At 38.8% G+C, this 17,896-nt stretch overlaps 1 protein-coding gene across 4 annotated transcripts in view; it reads right to left on the reverse strand.

Moving 5' to 3' along the window:
* Positions 1 to 17,896, reverse strand: part of Pcdh15 (protocadherin related 15) — a 1,462,904-nt gene that overhangs the window by 174,636 nt on the left and 1,270,372 nt on the right. For all 4 annotated transcript variants that reach the window (XM_060369368.1, XM_060369370.1, XM_060369367.1 and 1 more), the window contains exons 23-25: positions 16,237 to 16,353; positions 1,818 to 1,958; positions 350 to 462 (exon numbers count right to left, since the gene is read on the reverse strand). In XM_060369368.1, the coding sequence (XP_060225351.1) occupies positions 350 to 462; positions 1,818 to 1,958; positions 16,237 to 16,353 (371 nt within the window). The remainder of the gene's footprint in view (positions 1 to 349; positions 463 to 1,817; positions 1,959 to 16,236; positions 16,354 to 17,896) is intronic.

The raw sequence follows: 17,896 nt of genomic DNA on the forward strand, positions 1-17,896 counted from the left end.
TTTAGCTGTAGATCACACATCAGAGGCGGAGGTCTCATTGTACTGGCAACAGTGAAAACTGAAAATCTCTTTTCACCACTGGGTTCGTTAATGACTTAGAGCTACGCAATTACCTTTTAACAAAGCTTCTTTATGGTTTATAAAGGGTCAGCCATTCACTGAATCATTGCTAAAGAACTCCACGTACTAAGCTCTCGTCAGTCATGGTAAACCGCCAAAGGTTTCATTCTAATCTTAAAATCAAGCTGGAACTAGAAGCCAACATCCTTGATAAGCTCAGATCAGTTTCAAGAGTGCCTCTGTGGCACACTAAAAATGTAGTGTTTTGAAGCCTGATAAAAATTCATACCTATATTCCTCTTGGGTGAAGCGTGGGATCTCCCCAGGATGTAAGACAAGAATTCTCACGGTGGCGCTGCTGGACATCACAGGCTCTCCATCATCAAAAGCCACAACCACCAGCTGAAACAGTGACAGGATCCACATACGGGTTAGAAACAGGAGGAAATGCCAGCACACTGCATCAAAGATTTTGTTATTTTGCTCCTGGTTCCAGGTGTGGAAAAAAGTGATTGTTTTACTACTACCTTTAAGGAAAGAGATACTATGTTGGAATATGCCACACTCTCTCTTAATTTTCATAAACATCCAGCTAGGTTATGTCATTTTTATTTGCCAGTTAAAAAAAGAAAATCAAATCAGCTACTAACTCTATTAAGCAAAACCAACTCCTAGGAGCGCATGCATCTATGTAATTCTAAAAGGTTTTCTACATTCAGTACCGCCTATAAGAAAAAGGAACGCACTTTCATAGCACCAACACACTTATTTAAAAGGTGTTAAATCCAATGGTACAGCAACAAAAAGATAATTAGCTTACTTATAAAGAGAAATTAATTATTCCAGTGAGTTTTCTCAGACTTCAAAGAGCAGAAGTGTTTCTCTCTAGAGAATACAATCTGCAATATTTACATAACACTTAGTTACATAACCTCTTAAAACAATTAGTCCTTATAAAACCACGATAATATACTGCACAGTGGGACTTACTGAAATACATAAACTGAGAGAGATTTTATTCTCATGAGGTGATAGCTATGCATCATGGCTGCAATATTAATTTGTACTCTCACTTAACCATAGTATACCAAGAAGTGTTCTAATATTTATGGCAAGGCATTTCAAACATTTCCACAGAGATGTATGTTCTTGCAAAAATTATAGGTTAGTAATACAAAGCAACTCAATCTAGGTTAAAGGAAATTTTTTCCCCCAAATTTTCCAGAAGCAATATCTGTCAAGAATGTGTGAATTTGCTTCTGCAATTATACTTGTGGGCATTTATGCTTGTGCACAGGTATAAAATGACATTCACACAAGTAGTTTCAGAACAATTGCGTTCTTTGCTAGAAAATCACAGCAGCAGCCTAACTATCTGCTATTGCGGCATTAGAAATACAAAGAAAACTCTAATGGTTTACTTGCAAAGCCGAACACTATAAAGCCATTTAGAAAAACAGCATTACATGCTGATTGGTATTGAGAGTCCATAATTGAGTATAAATTGAATATTATGATTATGGAAAAGCATATACTCTATTATAAGATTAAATAGCGGCATCTACTTATGCCGAGTATATAAAATATTAGGTGACTCTTTTACTTAAAATTACATTTTCTAAATTTCAAGGAGAAATGTTTTTTTTTTTTAAAGTAAAGAGGAGAAAAATGTAAAGAAAAATCATCTTGACAGTTGTTAAGCAAAACCCTCAGTGATAAATATCAAATAGACATCACAAAGAAAATGGCACACTGACCTTAAAAATTGTTGTAGGCTCTTCATTAAGATTGACACGAGTTATTACTCTTCCGGAATCTTCTTCTACATCAAAAATGCTGGCAGGGTATGGAAACTGCACATCATCCACTCTATACCTCACCCGACTTGCAGGCAAACCCTGAAATGAATGATTGGTCTATCAGGATGAATGCAAAGTGAATCAGTGGAGATAAACTGATTTTTACAGTGAACGGCTTTGTAGAAAAGAAAAGGAAAAAAAAAAAACTTCATGGTTCCATACACTAACAGTTAAAATGTGATGGGATATTTCTTTCTCTATACAACTCAATATGAACCAATGGCATGTGTTACAATTAGGCTTTGGAAAAGTTATTTCCATTTATGCTATCAAAGCCTGGGAATGCTCACCCACCTATTCACTCATTAATTATCTACAACTAACTGTCACCATAGTCACGATTCTGTGGGCAACTCACATTCCGATTTAGTTCCATCTTTTATAGCCACTTTTTCTGCAGTGGACACTGGTCTAACTCCCTGTCTTCATTCTATTAAATTGTCTTTAAAAATAAAAACACTCTCAGCTGGGTGCGGTGGCTCACACTTTCAATCTCAGTGCCCGGGAGGTCGAAGAAAAAGAAGCACTGTGATTGAAGAGGCCAACCTGTGGGCCACAGTGAGTCCCAGGACAGTCTGGGATGCAGAGTGAGACCCTGTGTCAAAAACAAAAACAAAAACAACAAAAACTAAAACTCAAAACAAAACAAAACAAAACAAAAGACCCAGAGGAGGCATGGGAGTGAGAGCTCATGGGTGAGAATTCATTCTCATAAAAGCTGGTCAAAACTGTCTGTGCTTTCCCTCACACACACACACTCAGACTTCTTACACAGTGATATCAGATCTTGAAAATGACTTGCTCTTCTATCTAATTTGAACTCACTCTTCATTTCTGCTTCATACACTGCTGATAGTTTTGCTTAAGTACCTTTGCTTTATTCCTGATAGACCAGTGTGACAGACATCCACTTTCTGAATTTGTGCTCATGATTCCCTGGTTCTGTTTAAGGCTGTGCTCTTTTTATTTACCAATTCCACCTGAAATTATATCACACATTTCTGTTTACTAATTGCAGTGGTGTAAATAGGAAACATCCCCTAGAAGCTTGTGTTTTGAAAGCTCAGTGTTCAACTTCAGGCATAATTTTGGAGGCTATGGGGAATTTATGTGGTGGTTCTAGCTGGTGACCATTGGCCTTGGGAATGTGTCTTAGAAGGCACTACTTTTTATCTTGCCATCTTTTTCTTGGTCCACTGTGGTACATGCAACTGTTTTCTGCTGCATGCTCACACTATCGCGAGGATTTGTCAAAAACATTGGGCCAAGGAATAAAGGACTAAATACTTCGAAATCACAAGTCAAAAGAACTCATTCCTCTTTTTGAGTTGATATGTTAGCTGTTTTGTAACAGTGACATACCAGCAATTAATGCATAAATTTAGTACTAGGAGTGGGGTCATTGCTGAACAAAGACTACCCACATGGGATTGGCCATGCAAATGCAGAGAGTAAATACTATACACATACAGTTCCAGAGGAGAACAGACACTGTTATTAGACTAGGTTATGTGCCTTATAATCTTCCCATGCCTTAAAATTTAGAGCAAGCAAGAATGAACTTATAAAAACTTATTAGCTTAGCAGATTAAATTTTGTGACAGCATAGCTTCTTTTCTGTGGCATGCTTAGTGCTCGATTCGACTAGCCAGGCCTACAGGGAGAACTAGGAGGGAAGAATGAAGCAGGAAAAGATCAGGGAAACACACAGTTTGTTTGGTTGAAAATAATCTCCTTTAAAATGGTAGACAAGGAAGCCAGAGATTTTAAAGTGTGAAGCACCATTACAAAGAGATTCAGAGAGCATCATAGCCATGATAAGAGAATGAGCAGCTATAATTTGAGTTGGCAAAAGAGCTTTACAACATTCACCTGGTACATGTGTTTCTGTTGCATATTGAAATAATGTATAACTTTATAGTATAATTATTATTCCATAGATGCTCATAGATATGAGTTTGCCTTATCTTAGGCTTTTTAATGCTGTTTTATTTTGTTGTTAATTTTTGGGACAAACTCTGTCAACGTAGTCCTGGATGACCTAGAACTTGCTATGTAAACCTGTTGGCCTTGAACTCACAATGACCCTCTTGCCTGTGCCTCCTGAGTACTAGAAATCAGGGCATAGCCCATCATATCCAGAACACTATTAGAACTTTTAAGATTATAGGATTCTTTTTTTTTTTTAAAGATTTATTTATTTATCATGTATACAATGTTCTGCCTGCAGACACACCTGCATGCCAGAAGAGAACACTGGATCTCATTATAGATGGTTTGAGCCACCAAGTGGTTGCTGGGAATTGAACTCATGACCTCTGGAAGAGCAGCCAATGCTCTTAACCCCTGAGCCATCTCTCCAGCTACCAGATTACAGGATTCTTAAAGTTGGACTGAATACACATTGGATTATGAGGTGCCAGGAGCCTTTGGGGGACAGAAGTAGATTTATGCTCCGCACCTGAAATTTCCCCTACAAGCTCAGGACTTCAATGCATGTGTTTCAGGCTGGTGTTTCTGTTTGGGGAGTCTGTAGAATTAGAAGTTATAACTTCACTGGTCAATCAATGCGATAATTTCCCCGAATACTCTGCCCAGCCAGCCCATAGCCTTGTCTCATTCTCTGCTACCTCATCTGCCATGATAAGTTTCACCCGCATTTCCATTTCCATGAACTGAGCTCCCTCAGTCACACTGCCTGGCACGATGAATGAAACTCTCTACAGCCGTGAGGTTCATTTCTTCTTCAGATGTTTCTGTCATTTGTTGTGTCACAGTAACTCCAGTGCCATGTAAATGTACAGTATTTGCCACGTGTGTAACAATACAAGCTTCCCGAGGGTAACATCAGTATCCGAACAACTTGAAGGAAATTCCACCCTGTATGCACCCATGGAGCATCTGACTGAATAAACGGATTAGGGAATCAAGTGTTAACGGTGTTGATCGTGCCCAGGCATTCTGGTAGCTATTTAAATGTTTACATATTTCAACGTTTTAGCAATGTGTAACTCGAGTGAATTCTTGCGAGAAGGTTAAAGCATTATCGCCTCCATAATAATTTCACATGTGAATCATAAATTCTCTGAGTGTCTGAAGAGAAGTCTAGCCACTCTAGAAGCATGGTGAAAGAGGCACGTTTATGGGAAACTGCACCAGGTCTGTGCAGTTTACACACTTTTTTTTTTTAATGCAGTGACCAGGCTGCTTGCTTCTTAATGATGCTGATGTCAGTTTCAGCAAAGATCTGAGAGTTTTACTAAATATCAGAATATGTGCATTACACTTATTCTCATATTCATCTCTATAATAAATCTAGGGGTTAGCATAACTATTCATATTTTATAAGTGACCAAACCAAGGTTTTAAAAATGAATTCATTTCCTGAAATCTTCTCAAGTATAGCAAAGCCATTAGACATCTTTGATAAATAGGGTCCTTAGATATGAAACTCACTCAGTAATTATGAAATTTTAAAGGAAATATCCCTTTATCATTTGACTAACACAGTAAAACAATTCATTAAGCTTGCTTGGGGGAGAGCTTGATACTGTAAGAAAGCCCACCAGAGGTAGTTCCAGGGTGTTAGGAAGCATGGCTTCCAAGTTGTCATTATGATAAAGAGAAAAAATATGGTATAAAAGCTGAGTTTTTAGCAACACCAGTTCCCATTCTCTCTTAGTTTAGTGACTCTAGATATGATGACGCTGTAATATGATAAATCTATAGGCTATGGGCCCAGGCAGATGAATCTTGTCATGACTGCACTTAGAGCAGATTTTCACAGAAACTAAAACTCAATATAATTCTATACCTTTAGACAGAAATCACCAGTACAGCAAAGTAAGCATAAATTTAAATGGAGAAATTATAAACAATTTCAATATTTTTTTTTTTAGTCATCAATACTCTTTTAACTTTAGACTTCCATTCTTATGGGTTAAATGCAGTATGTTTTGACTTAACTATGGTGAAAATATAATTAATTACTACAGACGGTAATTGCAAATCTGTGTGAAAGATGTTACAAGCATACAAACATGGCGAATATCAATGAGACTATAATGGGCCAAAATAATTAGATTCTTACTACCACGCAACATCCATTTAGCTATTTTTTTAAATACATCATTATCAAGAAATTACTCAGGCTCACGTAACTTCCTTTATCATAATCTGATCATGTTATACCAGGAAAGACTAAACCCATTATCATTAAACACAAATTTTAAGTAATCTGTTTTCAGATACTTTTCTCCTTGACATTGTTTCAAAAATTCTTTCTTCCAGTATCTCTGAAAACAGCTTTGGCTTTCTGGGTAACTGTGTAATTTGCACACAATCTTTCTAGTAAGCACCAAGAATGACAAAAAAGAAATTAGTGTTGTTTCACTGTTCCTGGTAAGTTTGTCGATTATTTATTTATTTTTTTGTAATTCTAACAAAATGCTAGAATATCCTCAAAAATGATAAAGGGAAACTGTGGGTCAAAATCAATTCATCTGAAAGATCTGTTTTTCATTTTTCTTCTTCTTCCTGTTTGTATGTAACACAACACTCTTGTAGGAGGATTCTTCATATATGTCATATGTCATGTGTAATGTAATTAGTCTGTGTGCAATTATGGTATGACCATAGCTATTGAAGCTCTGAGAAATACTTGCTTTGAGATGATTTAGCACTAAAGTTCTCGGAAAATATGCCTAATGAGGGAAACCCAACCCCTCACAAATATCAAATAACACTGTTGTGAATTAATGTGATTTAACCCATTTGCTAGGTTAAGAGAACAGATTCTTATTTCCCTTAAAAAATAGACCACATAACCCAAAGGCTGAACCTGGATCTGGGTGGATCATTTGGAATCTTGTCCCTGCTTCTCTAAAACATTTCCATTTTTTAATGGTAAAACAGGAATTTCAGGGACAGGAGAGAGACGGCTCTTGGTTGAGAGCACTAGTTGCTCTTCTCAGGGACCCAAGTCTAGGGGCACACAGCTGCCTGTAGCTCCAGCTCCAGTGGTTCCAACATCCTCTTCTCGACCTCATGGGGACATGCACACGTGTGTTATATATGCACACACATGCATACCAATAAAACTAAAAGTAAATCTTAAAACATTCAAGAATGCCTACTGCTGTCTTCAAGAGGATTGGAATAAGGCCCTCGAAGAGACATTTGCAGCCTGTGCTCACCCTATTTTACTGTTTTCAAGTTCTAGAAACAGTCTAGGTGTGCACTGACAAGCCTGTAACGATGTGTTCTATATGTACAGTGGCAAAGTATGTATGTGTATTGTAAAGGCCGCCATGTAGACACAGTCTTAACAGAAAAAAGAAACCCCGCCCTTTGCAACGATGGGGATCTACGGTAAGCGCAGGATGCAGCCCCAGAAGATTAAATTCATATGGAAAAATACTAATTACTTCTTCCTGAGTGAGCAATGTAAGAAGAGGAGAAAAATCATCTCATTTTACTTCCATCAAGAACCTGAAGCAGTCAAAGCGGCAGAAAGAACAGAGGCTGAGAGAAGGCAGAGCGGGAAGAAAGTGGGGAGCCAGTGTTCACGAGGTCTAGCATTTCGTCATGCGGTTCTGTTCTCTCTTTAACATGGGACTCACTATCCGATTGTACCACTAGTGAGTAGGTTATTACCAGTAGACCGAAAAAAACAAAACACCCACAGTATAATAATAATAATAATAATAATAATAATAATAATAATGGTTTTTGCTTTATATAATTTTAAACAACATAAAATAGTAGGGGTCATCCATGTACAGCGTTGAAGAGCAAACATTAGCAGGTTCTAACAGCTTTCCAAGTTTTTGTTATGTGTACAAACAAAACAAGGCCCCATGTGTATACTTATCTATCTGCAGCGAAGCAAAGGTGTACCGCTTAGACATTTCTAAAAAAAAAAAAACAAAACAAAAAAACAAAAAAACAACAACCACAATACAATAACAAAAGAAAGAGTGACCTACGAGGAAGAGTTGTATGCTCAAGTTACTCAGTACACGGGAAAGCGGCAGAACACCACGGGGTCCCAAGATGGCTTATCATCCAGGCTGCCAGTGAGCTGTCAATCCACGGAGCTATGGCCCTTACATGGGCTGCATTCTTTCAGCCCTGTCAGGAAACTCCTCCTCCATTTCTTCCTTTCTCACCCCTGAGTATCTTTCATCTGCTCTGAAGCACAAAGCAGATTCCTCCTCTATCTTGTCAGCTCTTCCTATACACATTTCTGTTCTTCTGCCCCAGGGTGTCTCTGTCTTGGAGATTCAGTCCACTCATAGCTTTAAATTCTGCTCAGGGGAGTCCCAGGTCTGGTGTTTACTGTCTTAGGATTCTTTTGAAGTTTCTGCCTGATTCAGCCATCCCTGGTCCTTAAAGGTCATCACGCTTCTGATCAACTGTTCTATGTACATTATTATCAACTGTCTTTACAACTGTCTCCTTCACTCCAGCTGGAACTCTGGATTGACATTTGAGTGAGCCTTTAGCCCTGTAATCTTCAGCCTCATGTCCAACAGCTATCATTCCTCTCCCCGAATGGCTTTTACATAATTTTTTTTCTCTATTTGCATTGCCACTCTTTTTCTAAATTGAATAAAAGAAATGGTGGCCAATTTGTTTCTTGGATTTTATTTATCATGTCTTGTATTTTAAAACCCTGTATATGATAGAATAATTTGTCCTCTTAGGTACTTTGGATTTTTATTACTACTCTTTATTTCTTTGGTAACTTTATTTTCTATATATAAACTGGGTCTCATAAACCATCTTCTAGATTTTAGGTCTACAAAAGAACTTCTAAAGACAGTTTTTATGCTTTCTTTCATACAACTCACATTATTTATCCAGATATCATTGAAATCATGTTACATAAATTCATGAATGTTCTGGACTCTGCAACATGTGAATAAATATCTCCTGCCAATTTCTTTTATCTGCAGTCATATGAATTCCTGTGTTTAAAAAAATAAGCTTCCTTCCCAGAGCAGGATCAAAGCACACCAGAATCCATCCATCTGTCCATTCTCTGATGTATTTTTGGAGGCTACAGTGCAGACAGCAGCAGAGCCAAGTTAGCACTGCCTTTATAGACAGATGATTAAAGCCAAGAATCCTAGTCACAAAAAAACGAAAGTATCTCTTTCAGAAGGCCTGCTCCTATTTCTTCTGACAAGATATTAAGAATAAAGCATCCCATTTAATACCCAAAGGAAGCCTGTGAGGCCCAAAGAAGAAGTGTTTGTTTTACCCAATGCTGTAGGAAATGCCCCTTATGTTGTGACCTTGTCCCACAAAGTTAATTTCTATCAGAAGGAAAAGATTGCTTTGAACTACATCATGGGGTGATTCTATTAATTGACTACTTACTTGGACACAAAACAAGTCTCAACAGCTCCAAGAAGATTGAAAGAACACCCTGAATTCTATCTGAATATCAGAGAATAAACCTGGATATCAACAACAGAAAAAAAGAAAGCCTATAAACTCCTGCAAGCCAAACAACTCACTACTGAATGAGAAATAAGTAAAGACAGAAATTAAGAAGGAGACTAAAAGCTTTTTAGATTTGAATGACACTGAAAACACAATATACTGAAACTCATGGGACACAAGGAAGACAGCTCTAAGAGGCCAGTTCATAGCACTAAGTGCCCACATAAAACATTTGGAGAGATCCCATACTAGTAATTTAGCTGTCCACCTGAAATCTTGAGAACAACAAGAAGAAATGACAGGCAAAAGGAGGCTGACAACAAACCAACAACCAAACGTTGTGCTGAAGTAAATAAAATAGAAATAAAAAACACAGAGTCAATGAAAGGAAGGGTTGGTTCTTTGAGAAAATCCATTAGATCAACAAACCCTTAACAAAGCTAATGAAAAGACAAAGAGAGAAGATGGAAATTAAAGTCAAGATGAAAAATGCAACATCACAGATACCCAGGAAATGCAGAGAATCACAAGAACATACTTTAAAAATCTGGACAACCTAAAAGAAATGGATAAGTTTTCTGTTATACACAACCTAACAAATTTATATTAAGACCAGATAAGCAATTTAAACGAACACATATAAACCCCAATGAAGCACTAATTAAAAGTCTCCCTCAAAGAAAGACCAGATCAGATATACTCAGTGCAATTCTCCAAGACCGTCAAAGAAGATTTAATGCCAATACTGTTCAAACCACTTTCCTCTGGTGGGGCTACCTCATCAGGCCATAGGGGAAGAGGATGCACTCAGTCTTGATGCAACTTAAATGCTGGGGTGGGAGGGTGTGTGGGCTCCTCTTCTCTGAGGTGAAGGGGGTGGGGGAGGATAGGGAAACAGGGAGGGATGGTAGAACTGGGAGGAGAGAAAGGAGAAGTTACAATTGGGATATAAAATGAATAAATAGAAACGAAAAGAAAAAATGGAAACAGAAAAAAAAAACAGCATTGCTTAATCTAGATCGAAAAAAGACAAGTATGTATGCATTCTTTGTATATATGGCCGGTAGCTTTTAACCCTAGGACAGTCATGCTACAGGCCATAAGCACAGAGTCTAGGTACAGTAACATAAATTAATAACATAAAGCATGATGAAAACGTTGTGGGAGTAGCCAAACACTATCTGATTAGATCTAGGGACCATGCCTGACAGTTCTTGAGTGGTCAAGAACGTAGATAAGCTGTGGACCTATGGGAAAACCAAAATACTACTGTTCTGTCGCTAAAGGATCAGAGCAAGGAAATAACTCCTAATGACACTCTGCTATGCCTATAAATCAATGTGTCACTCAGTCGTCATCACAGAAGCTTTCTCTGGCAGTAGATGGTGATACAGAGACCCACAACTGGACACTGTGCAGAGAATGATGTCCGGTCCTAAGGGCGACGTGTTCATCCAACCCTCCCCTCAGGGGTCAAGGGACTCTGCAGAACAGGCCCCAGAAAGGTTGTAAGAGCCAGAGGGAACAGATGATACTGAGGAAACAGTTTCTTCAGGATACAACAGCACCGGCACACATATGAAGTCACAGAAACTGTAGCAACGGTGCACAAGTCCTGCCAGCACACACGCAAGCCAGATGGGGTCCTAGTGCTGAGAACGGGAAGTGGACATGAGCTCACACCCATATCCCAGGAGCCAGCTCCAACAGATAACCACTTGCAAAAGAAAAATAGTTTCTCCAATAGAGTGTTACTGGGTACACAAACCACACTTCAGAGCTGGCCTGTGTCTAGCAGCAGAAGGTCACCACAAAAATGAACCCACTGCTATTTTTGGAGGCTTTAGGTCTCGTCTCTTTGTTTGGGCAGCTTTTACCATACTGGTCTTTTGCTTGTATATTATTCTCTACAATTTGTATTTCAGGTGTGTGTGTGTGTGTGTATTTCTGTGTGTTCTGTGTTTCTTGTGCTTTTTTCCTTTATTTTGTTAGTTTTGTTTTATTTGACTGTTTTTTAAAGAGAGAAAGAGAGAGAAAGAAGGAATGGAGTTGTAAGGATGGAGAGCTATGGAAAATTTGGGAGTAGTTGAGGGAGGGTAACTGTGACATAAATATATTATATGAAAAATGCATTTTCAATAAAAAAATAAACAAAGATATCCCTTTAGCCTTGATAAACTTCACAGTTTCTAAACAATACCAGAAGCATTCTCATCTGAAAATTAATTATAATATTGATCACAAGTAATAATAACCATATGCTTGTTTTTAGAAACTTAAGTTTCATGACATGTTCCCTATAATGTAACACTATAATGCTACATAGTATAATGCAAGCTCCAGAGAGACCATACATGACAGACCCTTACAATGCATTGATAAGCCATTTCCAATCATTAATCATATTTACCTTTCTCATAAAACCTTCCTTGTGTTCCTATTTTGCCTTCAAATTGAACTGTACCCCACTGTCATTTTCAGACCCCACCCTCATCGATTTCATGGTTTTACTGCACCCCTGTTCAGCTTTACTGTGAGGGAAAGAAGCTGTGGGCTGTGTGTACCTCACCTGCTCAGTTCTGTGTAGTTAATAGTTTCTGCTGCAAAGCTGGCAAAAACCTGAATCAATGCAGCATCACAGCACAGACCAGAAAAATGAAGGGTGATGAAAAATAGATCAGAAAAGATACCAAAGGAAAAGAAACAAATGAACACATTAACTGGAGGTAAAAACACCATTTATAACATTTTGGGTCTGGGCGGCTTTCAGTGTTGCATACAGAGAAAGTAAGAATGGATCAAAATGGGAGCCTTCGCTTCTGAACTAGGGGGCTAGGCTATACAGTGCTGCAGAATGATGGGTTAGCTTTCTCAAAGGACCACAGTCAGCTGGCATTCCCAGTGACATCACAGCATTTTAATAAAACACAAGGTACTCGTTGTAGACATGAAATAAATGGCCATCTGTTTTCCCCTCTGTATAGATCAGAAGAGGTACCCTGAATGGAGAGGATGGCTGTTAAAGATATTTCTACAAATGCTCCACAAAATACTCTTTGGTGGCTTGTCCGCATCCTGAGTTGCTAAATCTCAAGTCTTCATAGGAAGATACAAAATACATCATAGTGGTAATTACTGTCTCATTATTCCTGCTGAAAAAAAAATATATTGTAAGAACACTTACTGCTTAAGAATGGATTTTAAGTCAGTTACTACTGATAATTTATACTCTTTATCAGAGACCTTTTTTCCATAATTCTCTAAAACCATGTATTTGTTTGAAAATAAGAAATTTTGTGAGTTATTAACATTAGGCATGTTCTCGTCAATGCCTCACTTAACAAGAATCTCATCAGTCCTAAGAACATGCAAGGAAAGATCGCGCGGAGCAGTGAAGCTTCCATGGGCTCTTTCGCATTTCTTAGAAATGGGTGAACAGCCGTGGACCTCATGGACCTCAATTGTTCCCCAGCTGTGTGTTGGCAGAGGCACTATTCTACTGCATCTATAATCCTGCCTGTGAACAGAATTCCACATTATTGGGTTTAACCCGCAGTTTCAGAAAGAATCAAGAGTTGCTGATGGAAATTACGCATAGAGATTTGTTTTGTGAAGGTTTGAAGTGAGAAGTCCCTAGTGAGTAGAAAGAAAAGGTTAGCAGTTTTTTTCCCCCTTTCTCCCAGCAATCCATTATTCCCTCAATTCTGTGTTAGCATATCATGTCAATCCTGGGATCTCAGTATAGTGAAAGAGAAAATCTCAATGGTGTTAGAGTCCTGGAACACTGCTCCTCCCTCCAGAGCACTGTAATTTTGCACAACATGCATTTTATAATTTTTAATTTATATTCAGAAATAGTGTTCTCTCTGGCTCTGAGGCGGCACTCAACCTCGGCACTGGATACTTCAAAGGGCTTGCTGTGACTACTTTATAGTTGAAAATACGTGGTTTTCATATCCATCAAATAAAACAGGATGTCTTGAACAAAGTGTGGAAGTCTCTAAACATAAAAATAACTTTTGAATGGCAGTGATGCTTAAAACTGGAGTGGTCAGGAGCCGTGCTAAGCATAAATATGTATCATTGTTAAATTTCAGTTCTTCGGTGACCTGACTGAGGCTTGGTGACAGCAAGTTTTCCCGGTATCAGATATAGCCAAATTTCTGAGGATCTCATAAACTTGCGTACACTGAAGAGCATACAAAATAAACATTATTTCATATATTGATTCTGTCATGCGAATGTTTTACAGCTGACGATTATGTACTGGACTGAGATGTGGGAATACAAAGTTTCTGACCATTAAAGGCCTTACAATTTAGTTTAGAACAGAGGCCACCAAATAAACATTTAGCATTATATTAGGCAGTAATAGCCTCATGTACTGGAAGAGATAAACAGAAACCCTACAGGACAGCAAATTAAAATTATTATCTACTGGTAAGTGTAGATTTATAACAAGAAGACAGGAGAAAGCATTGGTAAGCACATCTGAAAAAGTTATGATTTTATGAAACCCACATCAAAGTCTAAGAACAAAATTCAATTAGAATACTTTAAAATTATGCATACAGCACTTGTCGCCTGAAAAATTCCTCGGAACTGGGTTGTTATTTTGCACTGATACGGATGCGGCCAAACTCTAGGCATCTTAATTCAAGGGAACAAATTTGTAGAAATAATTAAAAAGCTAAACTCTGAATAAAAGCTATCGTGAAACATTGTCAGTGTTTCAAGAGTGGAAACTGCATCAGAAATTTGTATGTGAATGCAGCAACTGAAGCCATCACGCTCACCCAGTGGATAATCTGAGTCTATATTTTACTGAAAAACTATCATTCATCATCATCATCATCATCATCATCATCATCATCATCATCATCATCAATCATCAGATATTTTAAATAATCACTAAAGAACTGATGATGCAAACTAAAGCTTTCTTCCACAGAAACGTAGACCTGGGTAAGCTTTTAAAACAATTTGAATGGTTTAAATCTTCTAGGGAAGCTAACCTAATAGAGTAGGCTGTCGACCAAGAAATAATTTCTCACCCTCATGGAAGTAATCTGATCACTAGGTACCAAAGTCATATGTGACATGGGCCACCGCACTAAGACTTTGAGCACCCCGCATGGAAGAACAGAACCATTTGGCCACTGATCACTTACACTTTGAAACTTAATACTATCTTAAATTCTCCATTAATCAATCACACTGTGTCGGGAGTTGGTCTGGTGCAGCTGTGTATCTGGCTCCCAAGATCTGGTTGCAATCCAGATGAGTACATTCTCAAGGACACCAAATGATGTCGTATAAACTTTGATCCCCAATATTCTCTGATTGGTTAAAATAAAGAGAGGCTGGAGTCTGTAGAAGAGAGGTAGGTAGAGCTTCAGTTCCTGGGCTGGGGTGGGGGAGTGTCAAGAGGCAGGGAGAAGTGGAGGAGATAGAGAAAGAAGATGGAGACAGGGGATGTGCCTGATGGGGCAGTTCCAGCCAGGATGACTTACGAGCTTAGAATATTGGTTTAAGTCGTACCTGCCCAGTTACTGCGCAGAAGCTGTTTAAGTAAATCTGTAGGTCTCTGTCTTGATCATTTGGGGGTGAGGAGGGTTGTAGAATAGTGCTCTAGAGTTGATATTCAACAACAGTACTGTGTTATGAGTTCTCTCTATAGCTCCATCCTGTTCAGCTGTGAGTTTCCCAAGAGCAAAACTGATGAACACGGTGCTCAATGGGTGCTCATGGCTCCTGGTGTGCTCATGGATGACGGTGGAAGGTGTGTAGTGGGTGCTTGCTGTAACAGGTGTGTTCACAGATGTGCATTTGTGCTTATTTCCCAAGCTGTGATAAGTCGGTTACAAAAATGTTTTAACATGATGGGGAAGGCAACTCCTGTACTAGAGACCATTGCTTCCAAAGTTAGAGTATTCTTTTTTTTTTTTTTGGATGTCATAGTCACAGTAAAGCTTGTCGCTGCTGGACTGACAAATGTTATGACTGCCACTGATATTTTTATCAAAGATTGCATGAGAAACACCACGCATATTAGCACTAAGAAATAATTTTTAAGTTGCTTACATGATTCAGGACTTTAATTATTTTAGACTTTCCAATAACTGCTTACTTAATGTGTTTTTATTTGCATTTCTAGAATCCATTACTAGCACGAGTTCATTCAAAGTAAAAATATAAATCTCTGCATTCTATAGGAAAAAAAAAACATTGGCAAGCATTGTAGGGTTTATACAGTGTTTCATACTGATGTTGTTACTTTTAGGTCATATCAAATGTAATAATTTAACAATGTTAAGGAAAATTTTCTTTACTTTTCTTGTAATAATGTATTAGTTGAAAGCCCTCTGTCTTGGTTGGCAGTTTGGGACATTTTGAAATAGGTAAATGCTCAATATGATTAAAGAAAAACCTTCTAAAATGCGCTTGAAGGAGATTTTGTTTATGAAAATATGCTATATCTAGGCTTAGCATTTGCTCATAAAATAGCTGTTCATGGATAAGACAGAAACGCATGAATGTAAAACCTTTTTTTTTCCACACCAAACTGAACTTAATAAAGATCCTCCATGACTGTGCATGACTCCAAACGCAAACAGTTCTGTGCATGTTTATCACGGATGCTGGATGAATGGACGAACAGTAAGAATGTGAAATCTCACTAGAGAGCTTATGCTCTGCTGTCTTAACTTCATCAGTAGTCCCATAAAAACATGGCCGGTAAGCCAAGCGGGCAGCAAGCAAGAACTCCAGAAGGCAGGAGAGGGGTCCTTGAGACCCAGCTGCTTGCCTGGGATCCCTGAACTTTCTCACTCAAGGCAGCTCACCGGCCAGTGGCTCTACTTACAGGCGGGTCTGCGTCTTCAGCATAGACGGTGGTGATGGGTGTCCCCTTGACGGCATCCGGAGCCACCATCCCCTTGTAGATGCGTTTGCTGAACACCGGAGGGTAGTCGTTCATGTCCTGCAGAGCAGAGTGGAGAGTTTAGTGCTGTGGCCAAAGGGATTGGGGAATCGGATAGGTCAATCTGGCTCTTCGTGTCGTTCAACTTATTTATCGGGCCAGTTGCAACCTCCAGGTTCCATTTGCATTCTAGCTGACACTGAGAGGAGCCAGGTCCCTGTGTCAGCGTGTACAATGTCAGACCTATCCTCAGAATATCACACATTTTCAAGCATCAGTAGTGCTCGGAACTTCCAACCTGGTTATCTCCAAAAGTGTGACGTAAATTCTAACTTTTGAAAACGCAAAAAGGACTTTTTTTTTGTGTGTGGTGTGAATGCACAAGCGTCCGTGAGTGCGAATTCAGCATGTATGTATGTGGAATGGGCATGCCTGTGTTCATGTGTACATTTGAAAGCTAAAGTACAGCTTCAGGTAACATTCTGTGGGTGCTTGTGCTTCGTTTTTTGAGACATGGTCACTCATTGGCTTGTAACCCACCAGTAGGCCAGACTGGCTGGTTTATGAGTCTCAGGGATCTGCTTGTCCCTGACTGTCCCTGCCTGTTCCAGCCTCTCTGGAGCTATACAAGCTCATGACATCATGCCGAGTGGTTTATCTCCTTCTCTCCTTCCCTCCTTCTTTCCTTCCTTCACTCTCCCTCCCTCCCTCCCTCCCTCCCTCCCTCCCTCCCTCCCTCCTTTCCTTCCTTCCTTCCTTTGTTTTTTATATGTGTGAGTTGTGGGTTTTGAACTCAGGTCCTTATACCTGTTAAATCAAGAATTTTACCAAACAAGCTATTCCACAGGCCACCTGGCTCCAAATGTAGTTTCTTTAAAAGTTACATTCTAAATTAGGTGTCGTGGTACACACCTTTAATCCTAGCACATGGGAGGCAGAGGCAAGCGGATCACTGAGTTCTAGACTAGCCTGGTCTACAGAGAAAATTCCAGGATAACCAGGGCTACACAGAGAAACCCTGTCTCCAGAAACCAAAAACCAAAACCAAAATCCAAAAAGTTACAATCCATGAAATGGGCTAAAAGATGGTATCTTGTTATGTGTTTTCTTGTTTCCCCCTTTAAAACTCCTCTGTGTTCTTGTAAAAAGTTTGAATATCTCACATAGTTAATATGGTTGCATGAATAAATGGTGAAAAATCCTTTGTTTGAGCTTTCGTTCTTATGAATATAAACTAGCGAGAGGAGGGAGTCTTCTTCCCTGAAGCACACTACAGAGATAGTATTCGGAATTACATATGCTTTCAGATAGAAAACAGTCTTAATTTACTTAGGGGAAAATTTCAAAGCAATTTATATGCATCTGATTTCATTTTTACTTTGGTGGTGAAGGCCTACTGTCAGCCAGTAAGTAGATAAGTTATGCCCGTGATAACTAAGCACTGGTCATGATATGACTCAAGATAAAGATGTCCCTGTTAAAACTCTCTTAACTATAATTTGACAAAGATGATGGTCCAGACAATTACTGGCTTGTCTGAACTGATATAATTATTAGTAAGAACCAAAACAAAACAAAACAAACCAACAAATAGAGTCCCTTG

Source organism: Meriones unguiculatus, chromosome 16 (assembly GCF_030254825.1).
Source record: "Meriones unguiculatus strain TT.TT164.6M chromosome 16, Bangor_MerUng_6.1, whole genome shotgun sequence".
NCBI classification, from domain to species: Eukaryota; Metazoa; Chordata; class Mammalia; order Rodentia; family Muridae; genus Meriones; species Meriones unguiculatus.